This window comes from Pygoscelis adeliae, unplaced genomic scaffold (genome assembly GCF_000699105.1).
Source record: "Pygoscelis adeliae isolate BGI_AS28 unplaced genomic scaffold, ASM69910v1 Scaffold207, whole genome shotgun sequence".
Classification (NCBI taxonomy): Eukaryota; Metazoa; Chordata; class Aves; order Sphenisciformes; family Spheniscidae; genus Pygoscelis; species Pygoscelis adeliae.
The window spans coordinates 1,675,071-1,700,975 of NW_008825160.1; the positions used below are offsets into that span (position 1 = coordinate 1,675,071).

The following is a 25,905-nucleotide window of genomic DNA, read 5'->3' on the forward strand; positions in this document are numbered from 1 at the left end:
ACCCACTAGACCATGTCTGAACACAGAGAGGCATGTCAGGGTACTTCTGGCACCTGCTGATGACATACTAGTTAGTATAAATCTAGAGGTTTTGTGACCAACCACTAGAGCCAGCCACTTGACGCAGGCACAAATGCAGATGGTCTCCACACTTGCCTCCTCCATGAGCTAGCTGAGGCCCCATCTGAGGTGACAGTCACTGAAAGGAGACACAAATGCATGCTGAAGTGTTGTTTCTACCAGCACAAAGAACAGAGGAGGTCAGTCCAGGTGACAAAGCAGGAGAGGACGATAACATAACATAATCCTTATTGCTCCCCCACACTGTGTTTTCCTCACTTAGAGAAGGCTTGGAGCTATTTCTTCACACTAGGCACCATCAGGGAGAAAGGCTGAGCAGACAGGCCTTAGCCCTCACTGACATAAAGCCTTTGTGAGAGTATGTTCATTTTCAGGCAATGGGAATGGCAATGGGAAAGGCAATTTTTTTTGGTCTTGGATGGGGAGTAGGAAAAAGCTTTGGTTATTGGGATGGATTTAGCACTCAGGATAAATCCATTCTCCCTGCTCATTAATACACTGCTAGCAATGGAAAAGGGGAAACTATTCTGCTTAATAAATATTTCTCTCTGAGCATGGGCAATGCCGAATGAAGGTGTGCCATGCAGAAGATGACACCAATGGATAGACCAGCAGCGCTTGGCAATAATCATCATGAGCCAGTGCACACTCTGAACAGACAAAAAGTCCTACATCCCACACACCTCCTCTGGAGCTGCTGTGATGAGGGAAGAACGGAGCCTTCCCCCAACAAATATCTCTTCTCAGAGATCCCAGAGCAGCAGCCCTGGACTGAAACAGACTCAGATACAATTTTCCAAGTACCTGCTAGTGCCCAAAGTCTAAAACATTGTCTGGCCACACAGATACCTTCTCTGCCTCTGTGGACAAGAACTCAATATCATTCACCCTTTGCTTAGAACCCAGGTGAGACTCAGTAAGGACACCACCAGCCATTCATTTGTTGGTGCTCCCCTCCTGATTTGCCAAGGAACTATCTGTGGTGACTGTGGATGAGCTGGGACACCAGTCTACCTGGGACTGGGCTCAGACTCCCATGGAAATGTTCATGCAGATTATTGGGCAACAGTCAGACAATGGCAACTTCTGATCCCAGCAGCTCTGGGTTGACTTGCCCTGCCAGAGTAACCTAGAGGTAAAGGTCTTTTATTCCGTTATCAATTTCAATCGCCCTGAGCCAGCTAGTCCCCCAGGATTTATTCCAACATGAAAGAATTCAATGACTACTGAGAGAATAAGAAAAAGAAACCTTGAACTCCCAGAAGAACAAAGGACTCAAGATGTCTCAGATCAGTTTTGTTTGAAGCCTAGGAAAGTAAAGTCACAGCAAAGTTAAGAGGCTGAAACAAAGCAGCAATGATTGGACATGCAGGTTTTGAAAGGCTGATTTCATTATCACTGAAGAAACCCTAGCACTCCAAAACCTCTCACCTGAAAGATGTCTGGCAGATGCACCTCGAGCAACACCATTTAGACCTTTCAGGGTGTGGGGCTAGTGAACAACTCATCCAGAGATTGAGCTTCTGGGCCCTGTGTTATCAGCTCAATTCCAGCCCGATTCCAGTATGGCCAAAAAGACCGAGTCCTAGTAGCCTGAATGAAATAGGTTTCTGCCTCCTTCTCAGCGAGTGTTGGGATCTCACCACATACGGTACTGTTGTTATGAGTCAGGAGAGAAACCACAAACTGGTTAAATCTTCAACAGAGATTTCTTGCCTCAAGCCCAGAAAAACTACTTGAGTAGCTCGAGGCCATAAAAGCTAAACTTTGTGCTGAGGAAGGTCACAAGAGACCATGAACCTTGTCAGCCTTAGGCTCCTGTGCATAGCATCCTGCCTCTCTGCTCTGCATACTCGGTGCTGGAGCTGCAGCAGGGTGGAGCTCTTGGTGGTTTAAGAAAGACACACTTCCACCCAAGATGATAGAAAATTGGAGCTTATTGAAATAACACATGGTATCCCTCCCTTGTCCTTATCCTAGAAGGTCATTTCATTATTTCGTGATGATGTCCCTTGCCTAAAGTCCATGCCCAGCCATACACAAAACCCTCTCCCAAGGAAGTAAACAACTACACTGTATGCACACAACATTTGCAGGGCACAAGGTCCCTTCAGACCTACCCTCAGCTCCTCACAGCAAACAGGGAAGCCTCTTCCACACTTCTAGACAGGGGATAACCAAGGCCAAAATGTCCTCCCATGGCAAATCTTTCTCTGTGCCAGAAAAGTTGCTGGGGAAATTAATGGCCTCTGGAGAACCTCTTGCATCAAGCTGCCAGTCCTTCCCACTCGTGCTGAACCCAGGTTGCACATACCTGGGACTGTCAGACTGCATGGACAGATTAAACCTGAGGGGGACAAGGATTAACGTTCCTCACCAATACGTTGTACTGGGAGACGGAGATGTTGTTGGGATGCACGGTAAGCCGGACGCACTGCTTCATCTCCGAGGCGAATCTCCGAGGCTCGCTGGAGCGCTCACACCGCTCCTTCCTCGTGCACCTGAGCAAATGGGAACAGAGAGGGACAGAGTTAACACAAAGCCAGGCTGCGAGGGTGAGGACAACCCTGGGACATGGGAGGAGCAATCATTTTCATTGGGAAGTCAACACTGTACCCTTTGGGACCGCACTAGCTGGAAAACCACACTCATGCTCTGGAGCGCTCCGACTCCAGTACTAGCAGCCGTGGGATCGCTCAGCAGGCTGGAGAGTTGCAAGGACACCATGAAAGGAGGAAGGGTGTTGGGTGAAAGCCCCATCCCTTGAGTAGAATGCACAGTTCTAGAGATGCTCTGTCTCTCTACCCACAGAGCAGGTACAGTGTAACCTTCCCCTGGGCAAACTCACAGCCCTCACAACTGTCCTGTCCAAGAGCAGTGGGACATCTTAGGCAGAGATGTCCTCTTAGAGTAGCTGTGTATAGCCCATGCTCTTTGGCCCTGCTGAGGAGACTGCAAATCTGTGGTACATCTGGGCTGCTGGTTCCTCTCTGCTGGGAAGGGGCAGCCCTCCAATCCATTGCTCAGCAACTGCTAAGGAGTCCCTGGCAGATTAAGGGGGTTTTGGCATCTGGTTTGAAAGTGCCTGACTAGCGGTGCCCATGGTTGAATTTTTAAAATTCTGGTGTTCCCAATTAGTGACAGTTCAGTGAAAGTGGTGGGTGCGTGGCACCACGAAGTGGTGGCTGCACAAGCCCACGAAGCTTACACCACGCAGTAATTGTTATCAGTGCTCTCAGCACTGTCACTGTCTCTTGTCCTGTCTGCCTGGTGTAAACACAGCCAGCAATGTGAATTGGTAGCGGTGCGCCCTGTTCCATTCCAGATTTGCATTTGCTTAGCATAAAACACATCTGTATTTTGCTCCACATGTGCTGCCAAGGCCATCACTTCAAGGAAGATGTCTGCCTAGAAATCCACAGGGTTAATACAAAAGGACAGCTCCAACTGCATGCCAATTACCTTTTGCCATTAAGCTAATGTTATGGACTTGCACAGGGTGTCTTCAATGGATTTTGTTATTAGCAGTGCTATTACCCCCCATTAAAATCAGCTATAAAGACTAATTGTGGATGTTAAATTATTCACCCACTCCCAGACTTCGGAGTCTTAGTTGTGAGAGCATGCAGGGGGCTGCTGGAGGGTTAGCTCCAAGATCACCCCTCAGTGTCCTTGCTCCCTAGAGCAGAGATCGTGCCCATATGCACGGGGATTTGCAGGTGGGGGGGGATCTAAGGCAATACGTGCAAAAACAACCCAATATATGGCTGAGCCTGAATATTACAAAACTTGGGGTCTGGCCTAAAACTTTAGGGCTTGACTTCTCTCTAGTGGCTGACGATAGATAAAATGAGCACCCCAATTTCAAACTCAAATTGCTCCATCTTTCTGGTAGAGGAAAGTTTTGTATTTCCAGCGGCAGTAATCGTAAAAGGAGATCTCTGCCATTCTCAGCACGCCCTCGGTTTGCTTTGCAGATTTGAGAAAGCAAGAGCAGTATTGCAGCTCCCACTCTCCGTTCCCTAGGAGCCTTCATCCCATTAAGTCTCCTTTAGCACTGCTGCATGCTGGATCAGGAATTTTAAACGTGCAGTCTCCAGAGGGTTGGACGGATAGCTGATTAACTACTCCCAAAACCGTAAGTCCCCTATTGCGGAACGAAAGCCACAGCAAAATACTGACCTGAGATTTTTGTAAGCAATTCTATAAAACAAATAGACACAGCAATCCCATCAAAGATTGCAGGGCGTGGGAACTCCTCTCCTGAGAACAGCTTGGAAGGAAACCCTTTTGGGCTCAGTGTTAAAACACAAGCGCACGAATTCTTCAAGATGTCCCACTACCTCCCATTTATTTCCTCCAGCTGCAGCGCGACAGAAATGTCTGGATTTTCTAAAATTAAACGGGCAAATACCCAGGCTCAGTTCAAGTGTAAAAGCACAGTAGGTTGCAAACACATCCAGCACATTTGCACAGGAGGGCCACACATGGGTGTAGGTTAAGCATCTAGGAATGTGGTTTGTATTCCCAGCCCCGCCACTAAGCAGGAATACAATAATCAGCGTCTTATCTTGCTGTTTACTGGTCATACACATATAAGACATGTAACTCCTCAGACCAAAAACTCACTCTATATTAGACTGATGCGTCTTGTAGCCTTGATATCTGTTGTAAGGTGTGTTGCCATCCAAATAATGAAATGATGAAAACCCAACCCAAACTAAGCCTGGTTTTAATATAAGGTTAAGGTTGCAGTGTCAGGCTCTCGGGAACTAAGTACTGCCAGATTGAAAGTAGCTTCTGCACTCCTAAATCTGCTCCCTGCACTGACACACTGCAAGCCAGACTTTAATTACAGGATCACACATTATTGTTCCTTTTTTCCATGGTTGACCTCAATTCCACCACTTCCTAACTTTTGACTTTGTCTGACTTTTTCAATGCAATTTCTCAATTTAAAACAAAGGGGTGGGGGGAACCCCAAAACACCCAGCTGTGCCTGATGCCTGAGTCTGATGATGGGGGAGCTCTGCCAAGCTGAACCAAACCGAGCTGGGGTCTGTGTCACTGGGAGGGTTCAGGCTCTTGAGTCAACATCACAGACCCCTTCCTTGACCTAACAGCATAATTCATCCCAGGTAACTGATCCCAGCTGCTGCATAAATCAAGACTAAAGGGATCCAGCCACCTGCCAGTGGGTTTTGCAGGTTTGTCCAGGCAGAAGGGAGTGATGGGGGCTCTTCTGCAGAGCTTTTTGGTTTCCCCTATCTCCTGCTCCTTGACTACCTTATCTATCCTGAGCTGGAGCACGTGGAGCATCCTGTGGGTTTACACACCACGCTCTCCCAGGTGTCTGCCCTGCACCTGCAACGGAGGTTCTTCAGAGGCAAAATGCGGTGGATTTTCAGGGGAGCAGAAAAAGGTACAGACCTGTCATAAAGTAACCTTCTCCCTCCGGCCTTCCTCTGCACTGCCAAAAATGTTCTGCCCTCCCCCAAGAGTTGGGGGGAAACAGCAGAGAAAATTGTTTCAGCGTGCGCAGAGCAAAGTATTGCCCTCCAGCATCAGCCTCTCAAATCCCTGAATGGTGTTGGCCGAAACGCAGGAACAAACATGGCAAAGCACCCAGCCGCTGAAGGCAGCTGCCCAGAGGGGACATCACGGTCCAAAAAGTAAGTTCAGCAAATTGTAAATAAAGGCAAATGGGACTTTTAATAAATAAGTACTTCCAGACACAAGTGCCTGCCTTAGAAAAGTGGTCACCTGGAAGGCAGCTGCCTGCACACGGCAGATGGACTGTGAAAGGGATAATGGAATATCCCAAGCCCAACTAATCATTTCAGTTGTCTCTGTTGAGAGTCAGCGTGTATTTTGGGCCCTGGGAGATTGCTGTGACTCTGCTGCACTCTCATTTGGTGCGTCTATTACGTCTTATGCAGAAAAAATACCTTGCGCTGCCAGTAACTGTTTCGCTTTAATAAAATATCAGTAACTAACATGCGGGGTTTGTCAATATGCCGAGATCACTTTCCACTGCCATATAACCTAATTCAGTGCTATTCATGCTACAATTAGCTGATGCGTAACTCCCACCCAGTGGCATCACATTACACTTAAGACACCTAAAAGAGCACATTCCACTCCTGAGCTTATTTGCATAAGATTATGGTGTAGACACGGCACTTCTCTGTACGTCTTAATAACACCTGCTATTTCATTATCAGCTGCATCTTTAACAATTGTAAGAAGTGTCCTGCTTCTGTCCAAACCATTAGTACAAACGCTAGAAACTGGTCCTATCACTGAACCATGAGGAATGTTATTTCCTCCTCATCTCCCATTAAGAATAAATACCACTAACACTAACCCTCCGTTCACCATCCACTAACCAATTATTTTAATAATGTTAAATTAATACTTTGTGCTTCTATAGCATCTCTCATCTGAGGATCTCAAAGGGCTTTGTCTGGAGCTAATTAAACTTCACAACACCTCTGTGAGGTTGAAACATTACCATGTAGAGACAAGAAACTGAGGCATAGACACATGTGTGCCAGAGAGCAGAGCAAAGCCCAGGTCTCCTGAGGATGAGATGAAGGCCCTGGTCGGGGACCCAAGAGATCATGGTTAGGTCCCAGGTCTGCCATCTGGGACATAAAGCAACCTGCCGGAGCCACATTCTGCAGACACCAGCTGCAGAGGGGTAAGGTGCTATTCCACCTCTACAACAAGATGCTAAGGGTTCTTCTGCCTTGCTAGGGCTTGGTCAAACCAAGCCCAGACTCACTCCACCACCTCCAGAGTTTGTCCCTACATGTCCAAGGTTAGAAGGGTTAATCTGAAGCCCAGAAATCTTTGGAGAGGCTGAGCACAGACCCACTGCTGACTGAACATGAGCCGGCAGTGTGCCCAGGCGGCCAAGAAGGCCAATGGCATCCTGGCCTGTATCAGAAATAGTGTGGCCAGCAGGAGCAGGGAAGTGATCGTGCCCCTGCACTCGGCACTGGGGAGGCTGCACCTCCAATACTGTGTTCAGTTTTGGGCCCCTCACTACAAGAAGGACGTTGAGATGTTGGAGCGTGTCCAGAGAAGGGCAACGAGCCTGGTGAGGGGTCTGGAGCACAAGTCTGATGAGGAGCGGCTGAGGGAACTGGGGTTGTTCAGCCTGGAGAAGAGGAGGCTGAGGGGAGACCTCATCGCTCTCTACAACCACCTGAAAGGAGGTTGTAGCGAGGGGGGGGTCGGTCTCTTCTCCCAAGTAACAAGCAATAGGATGAGAGGAAATGGCCTCAAGTTGTGCCAGGGGAGGTTTAGATTGGACATGAGGACAAATTTCTTTACTGAAAGAGTGGTTAAACATTGGCACAGGCTGCCCCGGGGGGGGGGTGAGTGGGCATGGTGGTGTTGGGTTGACGGTTGGACTCGATGATCTTAGAGGTCTCTTCCAACCTTAATGATTCTATGATTCTATGATTCTAAGAGCTCCATGCACCTGGATAGACCAGGTACAAGAAAGGTCAAACAGGGTACTCCTCCACCTGTAAGCTCTTTGTTTTCCCTGTGCACAGAGTGGAAAACAGATCATGTTACTGCAGGGTTGCCAGCCTAACAGAAGGCATGTGTGCCATGCACATGCTTTCACCTGCCTTTGCCTCTCCGTAAAGACACATCTCCACCATCCTGTTCTAGAAAAAACAACAACAAAAAACAAACAAACAAACAAAAAAATCCCAAGCCCCCAACAAGCCAAAAAACATTATCTTTATTTTTCATCTTGCTTTTTTTTGGCTGTATCCTTGCTTCCTCCATGCCCAACATGGTGGGGTCCTGAACCTTGCTGCACGCTCACCATACAGTCCTGCAGACCCTCATCCCCACCCTATCGGTTTACCCTGAAGAGTCGCTCTTGTACTTCTGTGGAGCATTGCACCTCCCCTTCCTCCCACCTGGGGGTTGTGTCTTTGCCATCCAGACCTCATGGGATCTGGGCTAATGGTGATAAAGTGGCTGTGATCACAACATCTACAGGGGATAGAGCTTGGTTCAGGAGGCTGGAGATGGCTGGGGAGGGGGAGAAAACTGGGGAAAAGATGCTGTTTGCAGAGGGAAGGGAGCAGGGGAGTTGTGATGCCAAGAAGTAAGTGCTACCTGAGGCCATCCCTCATGAGAGCGGTGAGGTGGGACAAGTGCCTCCAAGGGGATATTTCTCTGCCCCTCCCACTTCTTGTCCATCTCTCCATCCCACCACTGTCTGAGATGCCTGAGTTTGCTTTGGGTGACTCCTGATTTCTTAGCAGGGGGAAATGAGAAGAAGTTGCTGGTGTGCTCTCCCCTCCCAAGCAGGGTGCTCGGAGGTTGGCAGAGCTGCAGATGCTCTTAGGACCTGAGCCAGGACACCCCTGCAGCTCTGCAGCTCCCAGTTCTTGCACCAGGATGGAGACACATGCTGCACTGAGAGCTCTACAGACCAAGATCTCCAGCCTTCTCTCTGGCCACTCATTAGGGTCAAACTACTTCACAGCCCTATGAGCTATGGGCTTTTCCCTTAGTCATACCTGCCAGCAAGGCAGCCCTTAGTATCACTTGTAATGGCAAATTAAATGCATTTAAAAGGCACGATGGCCCTTGTGCCTGGCCTTTCTAGTGGTAATTATTTTCTAAGACATGCAAAACCCTGATAAGGTCATGCAGTGAGTTTCTCTTATAATTTGGACTTGCAGGGTCAGAGGTGCTCAGCTGCTCCACAGACCCACGCGGTGGCCCAGGGCCACAGGGCTTCAGGGAGAGGTGGAAAGTTGTTCTGCTAATTCACACCATTAGGCAGATCTGGTGGTCCCTGCTGGAGACCAAACCAACTGACACTCTGAGTGGACAAAATAGACAGGGACAAATAGTCCTTGGAGGAGAAAGCCAAGGAGGAAGTTTCTGTAAATCATTTTTTCTTCTTTTTTCTTTTTTTTTTTTTTGTGGAGAGGTGGAAATAGTGCAGTCAGAAAAACAGCATATAGTCCTGACCGAATCTTTCTTGTTTATATCCATAGCTGTTGAAAAAGGAGAAAATTTTCATTCTCTGTTTTCTTATTTTTTTCCTTCATTTTCCCAGAAGCAGACTAAAATATCCAACTTTTGTAATAGAAGACAAAAAAAAATGTCAGTTTTCTGGCAATGGAAAAGGTCTTATGTGCAATTTTGTCAATTAAAAACAATTTTCAAGACAAAAGAGTGGTGATTGGATCTGATCAGACATTGCTACTGAGAACAGAGGGCTTTTTTTTACAAATGGCAATTAGCACATTACACAATTTTTTTATTCAGGAAAAAAAATAATCTTACCATTAAAAAAAAAAAGAATTCCCAGACATGAAATCCAAACAAATTAATCCTTTTTGGAGAAGCCTCACCATTTGATGCACAGCAGTTTTCTTTTGACTGCTTTTGCATTCCAAGACTCATCATCTGGCCAATGAGATGGCCTCGCAGGGAAGAAGAGGGACATGAAGCGTCTGTATTTGATGCCAAAGGTGGGGGGGAGCAGCATGAGAGACAGCGTAATGGTTTGGGTCAGCTCAGCAAACCACAATGATACCCTTCCACCACCTCCGAACAGGTAATTTGCGGGCATTGCTGTTTTGCAAAAGGTTTTGACATTTCAGCTTTCCTTTCTGATTCCAAACAGTGACATTTCGCACAGGGGACAAATTCACTCAACCTTTGACAGAATAATCACAGCTACCCTTTCCTTACACCTTCCCACCAGCGCTGGTAAACTCGAGGTGGCAGGTGGGAGCCAGTGCACACCCCATTCACACCAGCAAGGACAGGCCACCGGGGCAGGATGGGACGTTTTGATGGGACACAGGCTTCTTGTTGTCATCCCCATTTGCCTCCCCAACCTGTTCATTGCTAGGCGTTTTGTGGTGGTGTGGGGTCGCCCACACTGGGGTCCTCAGCTTGTGCAAGTTGGAGATGTTGCCCCATCCCATTCCTCACCCCTTCCCAGGTCTGTGTTTTTGTGCTCGGACACAGTTGCCCGTGCTTTTCTCATGTCTCTTCAGCTCTTCCCCTCAAATGCACCCAGTCTTTTGGTCCTGCCTTCTTCTCTTCTTCTCAGGTTGTCTGTCTGTCTCCTTGACTCTTATCACAACAGTTGCCATGTGTCTCCTAATCTCCTCATGCCCAACCAAGAGAAAATAGGATATGGGGAAAGAGAACAGGGGCCTGGGTGGAGCGTGGATGGGGACATGGGGAAAGGGGAGGAAGGTGGGGACAAAGGGTCCAGCAGCCAGCTTGCACGTCCCAGACTCTCTGTGAGGACAGCGATGTGGAGGGCTGGTGTGAACAACCCCATGGTCCGAGCCACAAGCACTCCTACCCCTTCCCATTCTTCACGGTCTGACCTTTCTGCCACCTTCAGTGGTCTCTTTGCCCAGGTGTGTTCGATAGATACATCCGAGGAGAAAGTTCAGGAAAATTCCCATGGAGGAGGGTAGAGGGGATGAAAGGAAACTTTCAGGGAAATCTTATTTAGGTCTCAATTTGCAGACCCTGAGAAGCTCAGATGCTTCCAGCTGTCCTGGAGCAAGACAGGGCAAGAGACAATGATTTTCCATTTCTTCGATCTCTTCACCTCCAAGGGGAAATCTGAGATTTCCCAGCCCAGCAAGAGCCCATGATGAGGCAGGCTGCACTTGCAGGTGGCTGGCAAGGGTCAAACTGAAGAGGCTCCCCCGTCCCCAGCTCAGCACAGACCAACAAATTGGGAATCTGGAATCTAGCAGGGGGTGCAGGCATGGCCCAGTAGCAGCTCTCTTTGCCCCCAAGGGGAAGGGGCGCTTCCCCCAAAATGAAATAATGATGAAATAAGGATGGTTGATCCTCAAAGTCTTTGGTCTTGTACCACACCAGCATTTGTGTCCCGGGCAAAGCTGGGGCAAGCTACAGAGCCTGGGAGGTCACAGGGAGACTTCTGGCATCACTGCGTCACTTGGGTTTTCCGCTCTACGCAAACCCAGGCAGCTTCTGGAAGAGGGTCACTTGATGTCCTACCTGTCTCCCCAGCCTGCCTTCCCAGCACAAACATTGCACAGAGGATCGCCCAAGATGCCCTGTCCCTACTCTGCCCGAGGTCGTTGCTTAGAGGCCAGAGAGGATGTCTACTCAAAGACCAGCCAGGTAGGTCGGCGATGCCTTTTGCAAGGTGGTCAGCAGAGGGAGCTCAGTGGAAGCCAAGAACAAACCCTCCTAATGGCATTTTCAGCCAGGGCTGGGGACAGGAGTCCGGGAAAGGGACTGCAGGACATAGAGAGACATTCATTTCCAGGAGGCTCAATATTCAAGCTATCCGGCTGTGATGGTCTGAATCAGTCTCAGTAGTCTGGTCCCTCTTGCAGGACGAGATGCAATATGACAGCTTCATTTTTTATTGGGGGAAAGTTTTTGGTTTCCCAGTTGGAAAGAAAGATGAGACAGGAACAGAGCAATTGAAGGGATCTGAGGTTTGTGATAAGAGGTTTGTTTTAGCTAAAGTCTGACCAATGTGTGGAGCCGGCTTTGTGTCTCCTGAGATGGCTTTATCACAAGGGGGGAGCAAGGCTGGGGAAGGAGGGAGCAGATGAAATTTGCCTATCCCTCTGCTGGGGCCAAAGCAATTCTCTGGCTGGAGTCAGGAAAAGGAAGGAGATTCAGTCCCACTCATATGTAAAGTTTAATGTCAGTTTTAGCAATGTTTTGAGATTTCCGGGTTCCCTTGGTGTCCTAAGAATAGGAATGCCATAAATGTTGAGACGCAGACATAATTGACCTTAAACTTTATGTGGTGATGTGGCGGATAGCCATCCCTCCCTGTCTGCTCGTTCTGGCCTCCAGGTTGCCCTCCATCCCTGTCAGAGGATAGCTAAAATTTAGCTCTCCCTGGCATGAAGGAGTTAAATTTTGTCCACTGCCTGGGATACTCCATTCAGGACAGAAAGGCAGGAGATGCTGCAGGAAAAGAAGGACAAATCCAAGCTGAGAACATGCACAGGATCATTCCTGGGAAACCTGACCTGGCCATGAGAGGAGGGGAGAGGAGGGGAGCCATGAGAGCTTTCTCAGCAAATTCACGTGCATCTGAGGAAGGAGTTGGACCCTTGTTTTCATCTTTGGCTCTAACCACAAACAGGCTCGCCTCCCTGAAAAACCTGCTCTTTGGGCATCAAAGTTGATCGTGGGCAAAGATGTGAAAAAAGCCATTGGGGTGGCCTGGGGAAGCCAAAGCAGTGGGGTTTTTTAACTGGTGGTATTTTGGAACCCAGAGTTCTGTGGATTCTCTCAAAGACACATGGGAAAGGTAACTCAAGAAAGCTAAAATCCACTGTTTGGAGCTTTGCATCTCCCCAGGACAATTTTTCAGGACCACAAGCCAGAAAAAGTTTCAGACCACTAACCAAAGCTCACTCCCACCCCTGCACTTTTCAATGTCCCAGCGGGGACAGTCCTGGGGTGAAAGACCAGAAGTCCCCTCCAGCCTTGGGCTGCAGTGTGAGGAGGGAAACACCACCCTGCCAATGCTGCCTCTTCCCCGCGTGCCTCCTGCCCGCCGCCACCGACCCTGTCACTTCGCCAAATAGAGTGAGGATGCTAATTGCTCTGCCTGCTAATCTATTCTAATGCATGGTAATAGAAGCCAAGTTTCTGCCCTGATAACTCTCCCGGCTTATGCTGCAGAACGGCAATCCCACCGCCCGCCCGTTATCTCTGTCCCCAGGTGGGCTCCTCCCTGTATCGCAGCAATTGAATAAGCCCACCCCCGGAGCCCCGCGGGGCGTGGGTGCAAGGGATTTACTCCTCCATCTCCCGCCCTACAAAGCCAGGCACTCCATAAACAACATCCCTCCCCTCTGCGTTTGGGGGATTTCATGTCTCTTCTCCTTCCCCTCACTCCCTCCTCCCCAAGTTTCCAGAGCGGCGGATTGTCTTGTCCGTGCTAATCTTGCCTGGGGGGCCCTGAGTAGGCCCATCGAATGCAACCTGCTCCCCCGCCTGTGAACAAAGGTTCAGAGGTGGCCCAAGGACCACACCAGCTCACGCGCTGCTGGGGTGCAGCCACGGACAATCGATTTGTGTGTACACATGTGTGTGCCTCTGTAGGCAGATCCCTGATGAGCATTTTGATGGCTCATTCAAGCCTGAGATGAATGGGAGCATTTCGCATGCAAATCCCTGGAAACTTGGAGCCTTTGTCCGATGAAGAATTGGAAATTGTTTGCTGGCACAGGGGGAGGAGAGTGTGGAAAAGAGGGAGGGGGTCTGTGGAAGGTGGTGTGGAAATAAACCCCTCACCCGGTCCTGCTCAGCATTACAGAAAGGCTCTGTTCCTCTCATGACAGCCATCATGTTCAGAGAGACCTCAAAAAGCCCCAACAAGCTCTGCAGCACCAGTCAGCCTCCGGGACTGAACAACTTTGGGGTGAGGAATTGGCTCCAGGTGGATCCCAGCCTCAGGCTGCAGATGATGGTGGCATTTCAGCCTGGGCAATTCTACTTTCACTGTCTTCAGTTTCCAGTGAGACCGGTGTCGTGAAGCTCGGCTGCCCTGACGAACAGTGGCATTTGTTGACTCCCACCTGACACTGCAAACTCACTTGAAGCCGTGACTAGCACGAATTGTGCTGGAAACACGCTGGTCCCTGGAAGAAACCTGTTCCCCGCTGTAGAAGCAGTCTGAAAAAAGCCAACACGTGTGTTTGACGTATGGGAGTGTTGAAGATGATCTTAAGTTTTACTGAATCTTTAGGTTATGAAATAATCAACTATAAGAACATTTTGATTCTAGTAAGTTAGCCCTTATGGTAGCATTATGTATAGGTTGATGTGTTAATTATTATTTGAGGCTGTGTTGCTTGAAGTCTCTATTCTCTATTCTCTGGACTCTCCAGATCATAACCAGAGCCTTTAGGTTCTATTGTTTATGGGATGAGTTGTTTGACAACGTGGCAAGGTAGAGATCCAGCTGGTCAACTTGGCAACAAAACCTACTTTTAAGGTGTCCTGAAGGGAACTGCCTTCATTATAATACTAAAAAATACACCCACAGGTCAAGAAGACCCTTGCCCAGGTGAAGACCCTTCCCCCGCGCAAGCGTAGTAACAGAAGAGAATGACACAGCAGATATTATAATTATATGTAAATCACTAACCAATCATTGTAACTGGGAGTGTACTACCTTATAATTTTTGTGTATAAATGTAACGGTGATCTAGCCGTAGGTGTGCTTGATTTGTGGAAATTCCACCTTGCACCCGGCGCCACAATAAAGAATGCCTGCTTTCTAAAACTCCAGATTGAGTCTTAGAGAGTTCTTCATCTGCCGATTTACAGTAACAGGAGGATGGGTATCACCTGCCTTCATCCACTGGCCCTTTCCAACCTCCTGCAAGGGTCAAAGACACAAGGAAAGGACATCTCTGAAGCTGCAGGGTCTCTGCTATGCTGTGCCTTAAATCACAGCCCTATGACACCTTTTGTTGCTGAACTAACCAGGCACGACACAAGCCTGGAAGCTAAAGGCAGGAGGAGAATCACTGCACAAAATCACGAGCAGCAGGCAGAACTCAAGCCGAAGAAAGGCACGCGTATGAACTGCAGTCAGTCCAGAGCACTGAGGTGGTCCACAAGAAAGAAATCACAGGAATCTGCTTGGAACCATCTTTTGCCATCTGCCCATAAAAGACTGGGCTTCAAATGAAGATGGAAAAGCCCCTGAAGATTCAGCTGAAGGCTACCTGAGTAATACAAGCTTCTGTCTCTGAGGAGACAGTAAAATAACTTTCCCAGCACTGAATTCACTTACAGTCATTTTAAAGAAAATTAAAAAAGAAGAAAGCGAGAGAAAGGGAAAAAGGTTGCTAGATAAGGCAAGTAATTAATGAACAAAATTACTTTTCCCAGAGAGCATCCTATCATGGCGCTTCCTATTCATGCTAATAATATTTGTGAGTGTCTTCCCCAGAACCTGAGTAGATAACACCTACGCTCTCCCGTGCTCCTACATGCTCTCCTCTGCAAGGGCTGATGCAAATACTTTGTTCAAAGGGGATGAACTTCTCTGTTCATGACCTGATTTAGATGCTTGGGAACATCATCCCTAAATTCTTCGTGGGAGCTTCTCTCAAGTAACTCCAGAGAAATGTATTTGGTCTTTTCCCTATCACCGTGGCCCAAATGCCAAGTATCTGTTGGTGAAGACGATGCGAGGTGCCCGTGCCTCCAGAAAGATAAAATTTGGAGTGCGCTGCTCAGAGATCAGAGCTAATCCAAATCAGTGGTCCTGAGATTTCCCCATGAATCGCTCGCTGCCAAGACTGCAGTGAGCAGTCTTGGGTCTTTTAGGACCCAGGAGTCCTAAAAGGTGGGTGGGAGGCTTTGGTGCCACTTCAGCCTCACCTTTGAAAGGACAAACAGGGCAGGGAAACTGCAAACGAGGAGCACAGCATCTGTGTTCAAGGAGGTTTGCAGGGAGGCTTGGGGAGCCATGGGAAGTACACTGTAAGGGGTCCCCCACTTATACAGATAATGAATCACTGCCAGACTCAGCCAGCATGTGATTTAATTGCTCTTTTGCTGTTAGCATCTGCTGTTCTGACTTGGGGAAGCATAGCAAGAAGAGAGAAAACATTTCTACAGGATAGACTGATCGGGCTTGAACATTGTTTATCGAAATCCCCCACTTCTAGAAATCCCTTGCCCCAGACAGTTTTACCTAGAAAGGTGCAGGGCATAGGGGACCCCACAGAGTTTCTCAAACCAGGCTCTCCCTCCCCACTGCTCCTTTCGACCTTCATCAATATCTCCTTTTTCACGTCACTCTTCAGCTGCTTCCCTTCCCTCCTCCTGCCTGTGTGCATCCGTCCATCTGCCCATGTCCCCTGGCAACAGAGCCAACAGACAATGACGTGAGCTGTAGCTCCGGTATTTGCTGCTGGCAGAGACAGTTCTTCCCTCCGGGCCCAAACTTTCCCCATGCTTTGCAGCAGTACAATTAGAAACCTGAAAAAACCACAGGATAGCACAGAGAGAATTACACTGAGTCCCCATTACCATGCAGACCTTGAAAGGAAGGTATCTGGCTGCCCCATGGCTCCAGTTGGAGAGGAGAGGCACTCCAAGTGGAGAGTTAAGCCTCACTGGGGAAAAAATAAGCTGAGGAACCTCTTAGCCCAGGATTGGCTTTCTCCATGTGATGTGAAATCACTGTGATGGGATTTGCTGCCTGAAGAAGACAGGCACCCATGCAGTCTCATCAACCCCACTCAGACCATGTCTGAAGTTCCCAGTCCATCTCTAGGGCATTTGTCTCTTTGGAGCAAGGAAAAAGCATAGGTTGAGCTGGATGCCCAGTCTTCAACAGGTGAATTGTCTCATAGGTCATAAGTAAACAATAAAATGTGCTTATGTGGTAGTTTTCAGGCCCTCACGTGACTGATGCACAGGCTTTTGGTCAGAGCTAGAGCTTCCCAACTACCTAAGTCAGCATTTCACCCCAACTCCAACACAAATAACAATAAAATCCCTACTCAAAGTATGCCTCATCCTGACTTTCACAGCTCAGCTCCTTCACACTGTGCACTAGGAAAGGGAATCTGGGGGCAGAGGAAGAAGAGGAAAAATAGAGCAGGAAGGATTTTAATCTTGGTCTCACTGCCCTTCTCTGCCCAAACCTGCTCCAGCCAAAAAGTCAGAGAAGAAGCTCAGTTCCTCTACTTGTAAGATTTTTCTCCCTACTGAACACTAAGGGCCACATCAGGCAGCCTGAGCTCCCTCTACAGTGGTTGCCTACCGAGCAAGGAGAGCAAGCTGGCTCTGGAGAGACGGTTTGGAGTTGAGCAAGAGTCCACCCAGAGCCAACCCATAAGAAACAAAAGGACCAGGACTTCAGACGACCCTAGAATTGAACCCTACCTCATCCCTCTGCTGCTTTATCCATTCAGCCTAAAGGAGGTGCTCAGGCATTATTCCCCTAAAACACACGAGGAGCTCCTAGTCCTGTCTGGCACACCCCACTGAGCCTGCCCCTCACACCACGAGCCACAAGAAAGTACTCCCTGACCTGCGGCTTTGCTGGGGGTCTCAGCCAATGCTCCAGCTGCAAGGAAAAGGCTGTTGGCACGTGATGTATGAATTTCCCCTCATCCGTGCATGGCTGGAAGGGATGGGTTAAACGCTGAAAAATTGCTGTGGCGCTGTGACTGACCTCCATCAGGCTGGGTTGTCAGATGCACGGCAATAGAGCCATTTATTATACATTCCAGGTGTCCATCTCCCACACAGGTTTTCCTAGTTTCCTTCCCTTTAAAAGCATGCTGTTTCTGGACAAAACTTGCACGGTGCTCCTCTCTGGGCAATTCTGAGACTACTGGGTGTGCAGAATGGCCAGGTTGCATTGGTGGCTGTGATAGGTGTCACCATGAGAAGGTATTATTTCTTCTGGCTGTGACAGTGCACAGCAATGCTCCGACACAGGCTGTGAAGTTGTGATAGTGCGGATCCAGTGTGGGTAGGTGGTGGGAAAGAGCTGGGGATGCTGAAAGAGACAGGAATTCAAGTGCAGTTTCATGGTGTTGGCTCTCATGCATGATCTACCTGTATGAGACACATCTTCTCATGTCTTTTGGACATGAGGAAAAATTTCTTTACTGAAAGAGTGGTTAAACATTGAAACAGGCTGCCCAGGGAAGTGGTTGAGTCACCATCCCTGGAAGTATTTAAAAGATGTGTAGATGAGGAGCTTAGGGACATGGTTTAGTGGGCATGGTGGTGTTGGGTTGACGGTTGGACTTGATGATCTTAGAGGTCTCTTCCAACCTTAGTGATTCTATGATTCTATGATTCTATTCTCCCAACAAGGTAATATTTGATGGACAAAAGCCCGACTGTACCGGCAAAGAGAAAGAGAGTCCTGCTAGACTTGGAGTCCTTCAGGATCAACCCTATAACATCCAATCCAGAATTCTGGATTCAAACCATCCATCTTATGGGTTGGTTGCAGGACCCAGGTTTTTAGTTACATCTGGAAGGGAGACAATAGTCTGGCACTGCGCAGTGAGGAAAAGGCCAGGCAGCAGAAATGGAGCCCATGGTATATTTGTGCTCTCAGATGGGTTGTAAAACAGGGTGAGGACTCTTTGAGCCTGGTTGGATCTAGAGTCAGGCCTATGTGCTGCATGTAGCAAGATGGTGGCATAAAAAGGTCTAGGTTACATGCTTATGTTGTTAAGGTAAAGGGCAGACTTGGCAATAGGTTGAATAGCATTAAGCCCCACTTAAATGATCCTACTCCAACCTGTACAACTTGCTGAGGAAAAGTCAGGACATCAGCTGGTGGGACAGGCTGTAGCGTGCTCATCCTCACTCATCCCTGACCCACTGAGACAGCGAAAACCTTCATCACTCAGATACAGTGTGGGTCTAGGCTCCACTTGTGCAGAGAGCTGCCGAGCACAGGATGCCTCTGCTCCTGACGGTGCAGACGTGTTGGCGTCAGAGGAAGCTTGGACCAGCATTTATCTCAGACTGCAGATGTGTCCTCGGGAGCATGGGTAGGTTGGCAGAGCCAGGAGACAAAGGTGCTTGGTGCAGGCTCCGAGCCACCCCTCCACCTGCCATAGCCGTCCCCGCAGCCCGGGGTGTTAAGCATCATTTGAATCTGGTGCAGTGCATGAGGTGAAGGTGTTATTATTCAAGCCACTGGTTCCAATGAGATTATCCAGTCTAATGGAGCAGCTTGTATGGACCTCCTCTGAGCCTGAATTTTCACTGTCAGAGAATCCCCAGTCAAGTGGAAAATTGGAAGGAGAAGGGAAGAGGGGGTTGTGGAGGGGAGAAGGGAGGGGATGATTAAGTTCTCTAGAAATTAATTCATAACTAAAGAAATGGAAATAATAACTCCCCAAGCCGATGGACAATCCCCAGTAAACACATTTCAATTTGGAAGCCAGCTTTGCTGCCGTTGCATCGTTTGCTTCCTGGCTCACTCTGCTTCATTGATTTAATTTTCCACCCAAGGTGTTGACTTTGTCCTCGGATTGTGGCTCCTGCTTTCTTCCTGCCAAGGCTCAAGCAGTTCAGAGCCCCCTCGTTACCCCTGGCCGCCCAACCCGCGGCGCCTGGTGTTGGGCAGGTCCAGTGGAGAGCACTGGCTGGAAGTGAGCGTCGAGCTGGAGTAATGCACTGGGGAAGAGACAAAAGGAAAAGAAAGGGGGGAAAAAGGAAAGGAAGGGAGGAAGGGAGGAAGGGAGGAAGGGAGGAAGGGAGGAAGGGAGGAAGGGAGGAAGGGAGGAAGGGAGGAAGGGAGGAAGGGAGGAAGGGAGGAAGGGAGGAAGGGAGGAAGGGAGGAAGGGAGGAAGGGAGGAAGGGAGGAAGGGAGGAAGGGAGGAAGGGAGGAAGGGAGGAAGGGAGGAAGGGAGGAAGGGAGGAAGGGAAGGAAGGAAGGAAGGAAGGAAGGAAGGAAGGAAGGAAGGAAGGAAGGAGGGATCTCACTTTTTAGTCCTCTTTAGGTTTTTTCTCAGGAATAGATCCCAGCACTTGACAGGTTTAGAAGCTCTTGTTCAAAGCACACATGCATGCTCAGTGGCGTTCACAGCCAACACCAGCCTGTTTCACCCTGGCAGCAAAACATACATGTCTCTTCGGTATATTGTGACCCCACACACCATCCAAGGGCAAGACAAGACTTCGTCAAAGACTCTAGACTGTCAAAGCTGCAACAAGCAGTTTGTTGGGTGAAGCAGCTTCTAAACACGGTTGGATATTCAATTCAGAGACAGCAGGGCTCACCTCCATGGCATTATTTAATAGCAGTGCCACATACAGCAGCTTTGTCCCCAGCTGAGAGATATCACAGTACAGGTTCATAAATGGTGTCCTATGGCCTGACTCTCAACACACCATGTCCTCAGCCATCAGAAGTCAGACCTGTTGCCCAACAACTGTGTGGACCTGGGAAATGGCAAAACAGCAATGCAGAGCTTTCGGCCCCGAGACGCCAGGACCGTGGGTTCAACTGAATACCAGTTAGTGAACAAAGAGCTTGGAACATGCAGGCTGAATTGCAGCAGGGAACAGCGGATCTCCAGCAGCTCTGGGTTCCTGAGCACAGAGCTCTGCTCAGCTGCTTGGCAGGGATTGCACACACACGTGCACACAGCCGCCCCGATATGGCCTTGAAATGGGGCTGGAGAGAGTTAACAAGTGTTTACCTGATTCCCCAGCGCAGCTCAGTAAAATGTTACTGCTTCCCAGAGGCAAGAAATATAATTTTGCCTTAAAGGTTAATAGTATTCTACTCACTGAGGAAAGAAACGAGTGCTTGAAAAGCTCTTTCATTAGGATCCCAGCCTGCTGCACTTCAGGTGGTACCCGTGGCTCTGACCACCAAGGGGAGCTGGCCTCTCCCTCCCTCCTCCCGCCTGCACAGCCAGCATCAGCAGTTCTGTTTGTAAGAAAGATCTCTTCCCAGGGATTCAGAAGTTTCTAGCACTGAATTTAAATTAAAAGCACTACTCATGACCTTGGGCAAGAGTGAGTCCCTTACTCATGAAACACAAGTGATATTTCCCTGTGCTTTGTGGGGATTTATTATCCTTACTAACAATAAATGCACCAAAACAGAGAAAAAAACACCCAATCCTCATGGCAGGGATAAAGCTGAGAGTCCTCAGCAACAAGAGGCTGCCCAGGAAGAACTGCCCTGAGCAAGCCCAATCCTCACTGAGTTGCTGACCCTCTCCAAGCACACCCTCAGTAACATTTGGGGGTACGGTGTCCTCCTGCCATAGAGCAGAGGATGCACCCACAGCTGCCAGGCAGTTGGTGACTGGGAATCATAGAATTATAGAATCATTAAGGTTGGAAAAGACCTCTAAGATCATCGAGTCCAACTGTCAACCCAACACCCCCATGCCCACTAAACCATGTCCCTAAGCGCCTCATCTACCCATCTTTTAAATACTTCCAGGGATGGTGACTCAACCACTTCCCTGGGCAGCCTGTTCCAATGTTTAACCACTCTTTCAGTAAAGAAATTTTTCCTCATGTCCAAACTAAACCTCCCCTGGCGCAACTTGAGGCCATTTCCTCTCGTCCCATCGCCAGTTACTTGGGAGAAGAGTAAAGAAGATGCTTCGATGAGGAAGCTGTGACCTTTATGTGCTTTAAGCTTCTCTCAGAAGAAGAGGATGGTGGAAAACAAGGCTGCTCCTGGTTTATGTGTAAATACGCCAGGTGCTATCATCCACTTGCTTTCTGCAACCACAGTGGCTTTAGCCCGGCTCTAGACTGCCTGATCAGAGAGTGTCTGATCAGACAGGCGCTGTCTAGGTCTTTCTGAGGTGTGAGTGTCATTTCACAATGCCTTGCTATTGTCTGTGAAGCCGGTTTCAGGATGGATTGTTCTGGTCCCTGGCTGAATCAGATTATGCTGTGCATGGGCTTGCTCACGTTCAGTCCTCCCAGGCTGCCTCTGCATGTGAACTGGGGCCAACACTCAGATGCTGAGGGATGATAGGCTCTTGGTGGGTCTCTCTTGACTTTCTTCCAAACACAGACCAGCAGGTCAGCTGTGAGGACATCAGGTTGACCTGAACGGATTCAATATTGTGTTTAATTGCCAGTGTGTGAGTCTGCAACACACACAAGACTCAGAGGCCTTCTGCTTCAGTCTTGCTTCTGGTCTCTGCTGCACATTGCCTCCCAAAGCCCTGGCCTGGGCTTAGCATCGGTCATGAAGCAGGCTGACGGTTGCCCTTTGCCCAGTTGTTAGCAATGGACATAAATGCAGAATAGTCATTTAAACAAATATAAAATACAGGGCTCTTCTCCAAGCTCCGTGTCTCCTAGACTGATGCAGGATGCAATGCCAGCACAGTGTCTCCTGAGCCTCCCAGCAGATCCATCACCTCCCCCAGCGGCTCAGGAGAGGATGTGAGCCACAAAAGGCAGCAGAAAGCTAATCTGTTTGCTATATAAAACAGCCAATAATATGCAGGACATTTCCTATTAACCACCACACATCCAGACAATTACTCTGATTGATTCCAATCAGGTTTTACACCGCGCTTTATCCATCAGCACAAAGCTTCACTGCCTGTTAATATCACGGGGCAAACCATTCTTAATGGAGGCTGCCAAACAGTATAGCGTCAGCATTAGCAGTCACAAGAATTGATGAAGTAAATGCAGCGTTAGGATGGCTGAGGTTTTGCAATCTCTGTATGGAAAGTGCAATAAAAAATCTATTAGAGCATCCACACAACAGCAAGCTCACCAATAACTCTCACTCTATTCTGAATAAATTTCTAATCTGATGGAAAGCACTGAAGAGGTACCTCAAAATATGTCTTCTACAACCAAGATTATTACGCATGCATGATACTAATGTGATGGATGGATGGATGGATGGATAGATAGACAGACAGACAGACAGAGAGACAGATGGACAGACAGACAGATGATCTGGTTCATTCCCTGCCCGCCTTTTATCTGGGACTGGGAACTTTTCCCCTCTCTCAACTCGAGCAGAAAGGCTGTCATCTTTGTGGTTGTTGTTTTTAATATGTTCGCAGTAAGCACAGTGATAAAAAAAAAAAGGCTGTTGAAGTTAAGAAACAAGCCCCTGTTGGAGAGGATTGTCCTGGTTTCGGGGGGTTAAACCAAGACAAGGATGAGGAAGGAAAGTCCCCATGGGGGACTCCTCAGAGTGAGAGCAACTGGGACCTTCCTCTGGAGGTCTCCATGAAATTTAGAGACATTAACCAACTATTACCTTCTCAAGAAGGGGATAAAAATTATTTTTGTCACTGTCCCCTGCCCTGATGCAAAAAAAAATCACTGTGCAGCAGAGAATAAGGGTGCACAGGGAGGATGCTGTGAGCCAGAAGGAGCAAGAACAACTGAACTAGGAGCAAACAGCCATAAAGAGGCTGCGACTCCAGATATGCCATGGGTGCATGAAGGAAAGAGAGATCAGTATGGAGAAGAAATCACCCACAGAGCTCCTGTTTGCATCAAAGCGTGTGGATATGAGTTTACATAGCATTTGAATAGAGTTAATGTGTGAGGTTTGTAACTATATGCACACAAGGTATACATGGCTATCTAGACAGAAGTGAATAAACCTTCAAGCCCCAGCACTGAAACAAGACTCTGCTGAAGAGGGCGAGGAAGAAAAGTCCCCATGGGGGACTCTGCGGGGTGAGGGCAACTGGGATCTTCCTCAGGAGGGAAGAGATGGCCAAGCTGTTCCTCCAACCACTGCTGGAGACACTACTGCCCTTCCCACCCCAGCGAACACAGCCACTTTCTCTCCCTATGAAACCAGCAAATTAATGACACAATAGGTCCAGCCCAAAAGTTTCAGCTGTAAGTGCCATGAGGACTTCCATGGGCACCGTGGGCACCTCCTACTTATTCAACCACAAAATAACTGGGACATATGTCCCAAGTTACTCCCTCTGCTCTGTGTATGTTTTTCAGGCATCTTCTACAGGCTGTTTCCCACTCCTCTCCTACATGCCTTATTGATGTGTTTCTGCCTCTTCTATTAGGAAGAGTACTCCGCAAGCAAATGAATCTCCGTGTCAGGGATTTTCCTGACGGCAGTCTCAGGTGACAGGCTATTGCCAGTTTACTTCCAATAAGCCACATTGCAGAATCCCTGTCCCACACCGAACCTCCCTCCACTAACCTGTTAATTGCTTTACCTGCAATATGTGGATTTAGCTACTTTGGCCATAATAATGACACGTTCCTGCATGCACAGCCTGCTATTAAATAGGACTTTATTCAGACTCATGGGTAAATGGCCAGTAGCTGGGGAGTTGTTCTTGCTCATCCCATGGCTGAATGGGTTCCAGTATGGGTTAAAATCTTGGTAGCACTATATCTGCTTGTATTTTGAGTTCACTAGAACTACAAATTACCTGCACTACTGTAAACTAGACCTTGATCCCCAGTGGACGCTTGCAACTCCCTTTAGAAACTGTCTTCTCCCAACACCAACTTTCTGACTACTTTTTTCCCTGACTTCATCAGTTTTCAGCACCTTTTTTTCTTTCTCAGTAGGAAAAAAAACCCCAGCACTTCCGAAGTGCTATCAATAGCATGCATGCAAAATACCTTTGACCAAAGCCCTGGGTTATTTTATCAGATGTCAAAGAGAAAGAGGAATGGCAAACAGCCCAGAGCACTGATCGGAAAACCTGGTTCAGCTTATTAATTTGAACACCTGGCATTGGCTGTCCTGTGCAGTAAGGTCCATAATATGGATTCCAAATAATTAGAGGAAGGTCATGGGCAGGTGCAGACCTTCTGCCTTCACTGAAGCAGCCAGCTCAGGCACACTGGGTGGGGGATGCTGACCTCAGATATACGTGGAGGCCTCATTTCTAGTCAATGATTCAATATCTAATTAAAGTATGCGCAGCACCCATGTAGTGATTTGTTGGCATTGCTCTAAAGAAGCATCAGTTGGACCAGCACTTTGAGAGAGCAAATCCCTGTTCCCACCCAGCAATCTCCTAATCTGCAAACAGCCCCTGAAATAAAAATGTTTTTTCTTGTGTTTCTGTAATAACCTTGAACTGTTCCGTCTGATTTCATGGATACACTGATGTTTAGAGGAAAGAATTAGGGATTTCTGTCTGTGGCCTTGCAAAGGAGGAAATGGATGAACTCAGAAGATCAGCCAGACACAGGGAGCCGTAGTTGCTTCCCTAGACACAAGACAGGTACTCTGCAAAATTCAGAGTAGAAATCAGTATATCAGGTGAGTGATAGTGCAAGTTTGCAATGACACATATATGGACCCAGATGGAGGCAGAGGAGAGAGAGTCAGAGAGCTTCAAAGATATTTAAAAACTTAACTCCTTTGGAGCAATAATCGTGGTGCATCTCGAGAAACACACTCCAGCTAGGGAGCTTTTCTTGTAACACGGGATGAAAGTCTGTGCTGCTAGTTACAGGGACTGTAGGGTGCTGGGTGATGCAGGCAGGCAGTGCCTATTTCTATCCTGCTACCAGGCGGTTGTTTTTTTTTTCTTCCAGCTTTCCTCCATCCCTTCAGACACAGCTCAATCTCAGTTTGTGTTTACTTTAAAGATTTCTTTCCTTACTTTCACACATAAATCATTAGTAATTATCACATGCAAAGAAAGGGGATCCTCAGTACCAAGAAGTCCATGTCTGGAGGTAGCTGTGAAAGATGAGCCAGCAGCAGCAGCAGCAAGTCAGATCCCTCTTTGATACAAGAAACTTATCTTGTTAAAATAACTCTTCTTCTATTCCCAGTCTGACCAGAATGGATGCCCATTAATTCAACCAGTCTATCCATCCCAGAGCTCACAATGGGCACAGCTCTCACATGTCAAGGTGAGATGCACTAACATCCATATTCAGGTATTTCTCAAATCTAGGAGGAAATAAGTCTCAGATCCAGAAGGATCCATTCAGTAAAGCCCTGAAGATTGCGTGTAGCTCAGGGATTTCTCCACCCTCCCATCTCTCATGACCTTGTCACAATGACTGGCAGGTTGGATTTTAGACCAGCTCCTGGCTGTGACATTGACACACCTCACACTGGAATCGTTTAGATGAGCGGATAAAGTTGTCATTCAAAATCCATCCTTAAAGCATCACCCATCACACATCCAGAGGAAATCAATAAATCCAGTACATGTCCTCCCTGTATGCCTGGAGGAAGTAAAATTTTTGAGTCACCATTTTTTAGAATGGAGAACCTGAGATCTACAGGAGAGAGATCACTTGCCCACCGTGCCTCAGTGGCAGTGTTTT

General features: G+C 48.1%; 1 protein-coding gene across 1 annotated transcript in view; it reads right to left on the reverse strand.

Annotated features, from left to right (window-relative positions):
- The window catches only part of PLXNA4 (plexin A4), a 442,850-nt gene that overhangs the window by 111,286 nt on the left and 305,659 nt on the right, over window positions 1–25,905 (reverse strand). Inside the window, exon 5 of the mRNA XM_009328687.1 lies at window positions 2,459–2,582. Coding sequence (XP_009326962.1) covers window positions 2,459–2,582 — 124 coding nt within the window. The remainder of the gene's footprint in view (window positions 1–2,458; window positions 2,583–25,905) is intronic.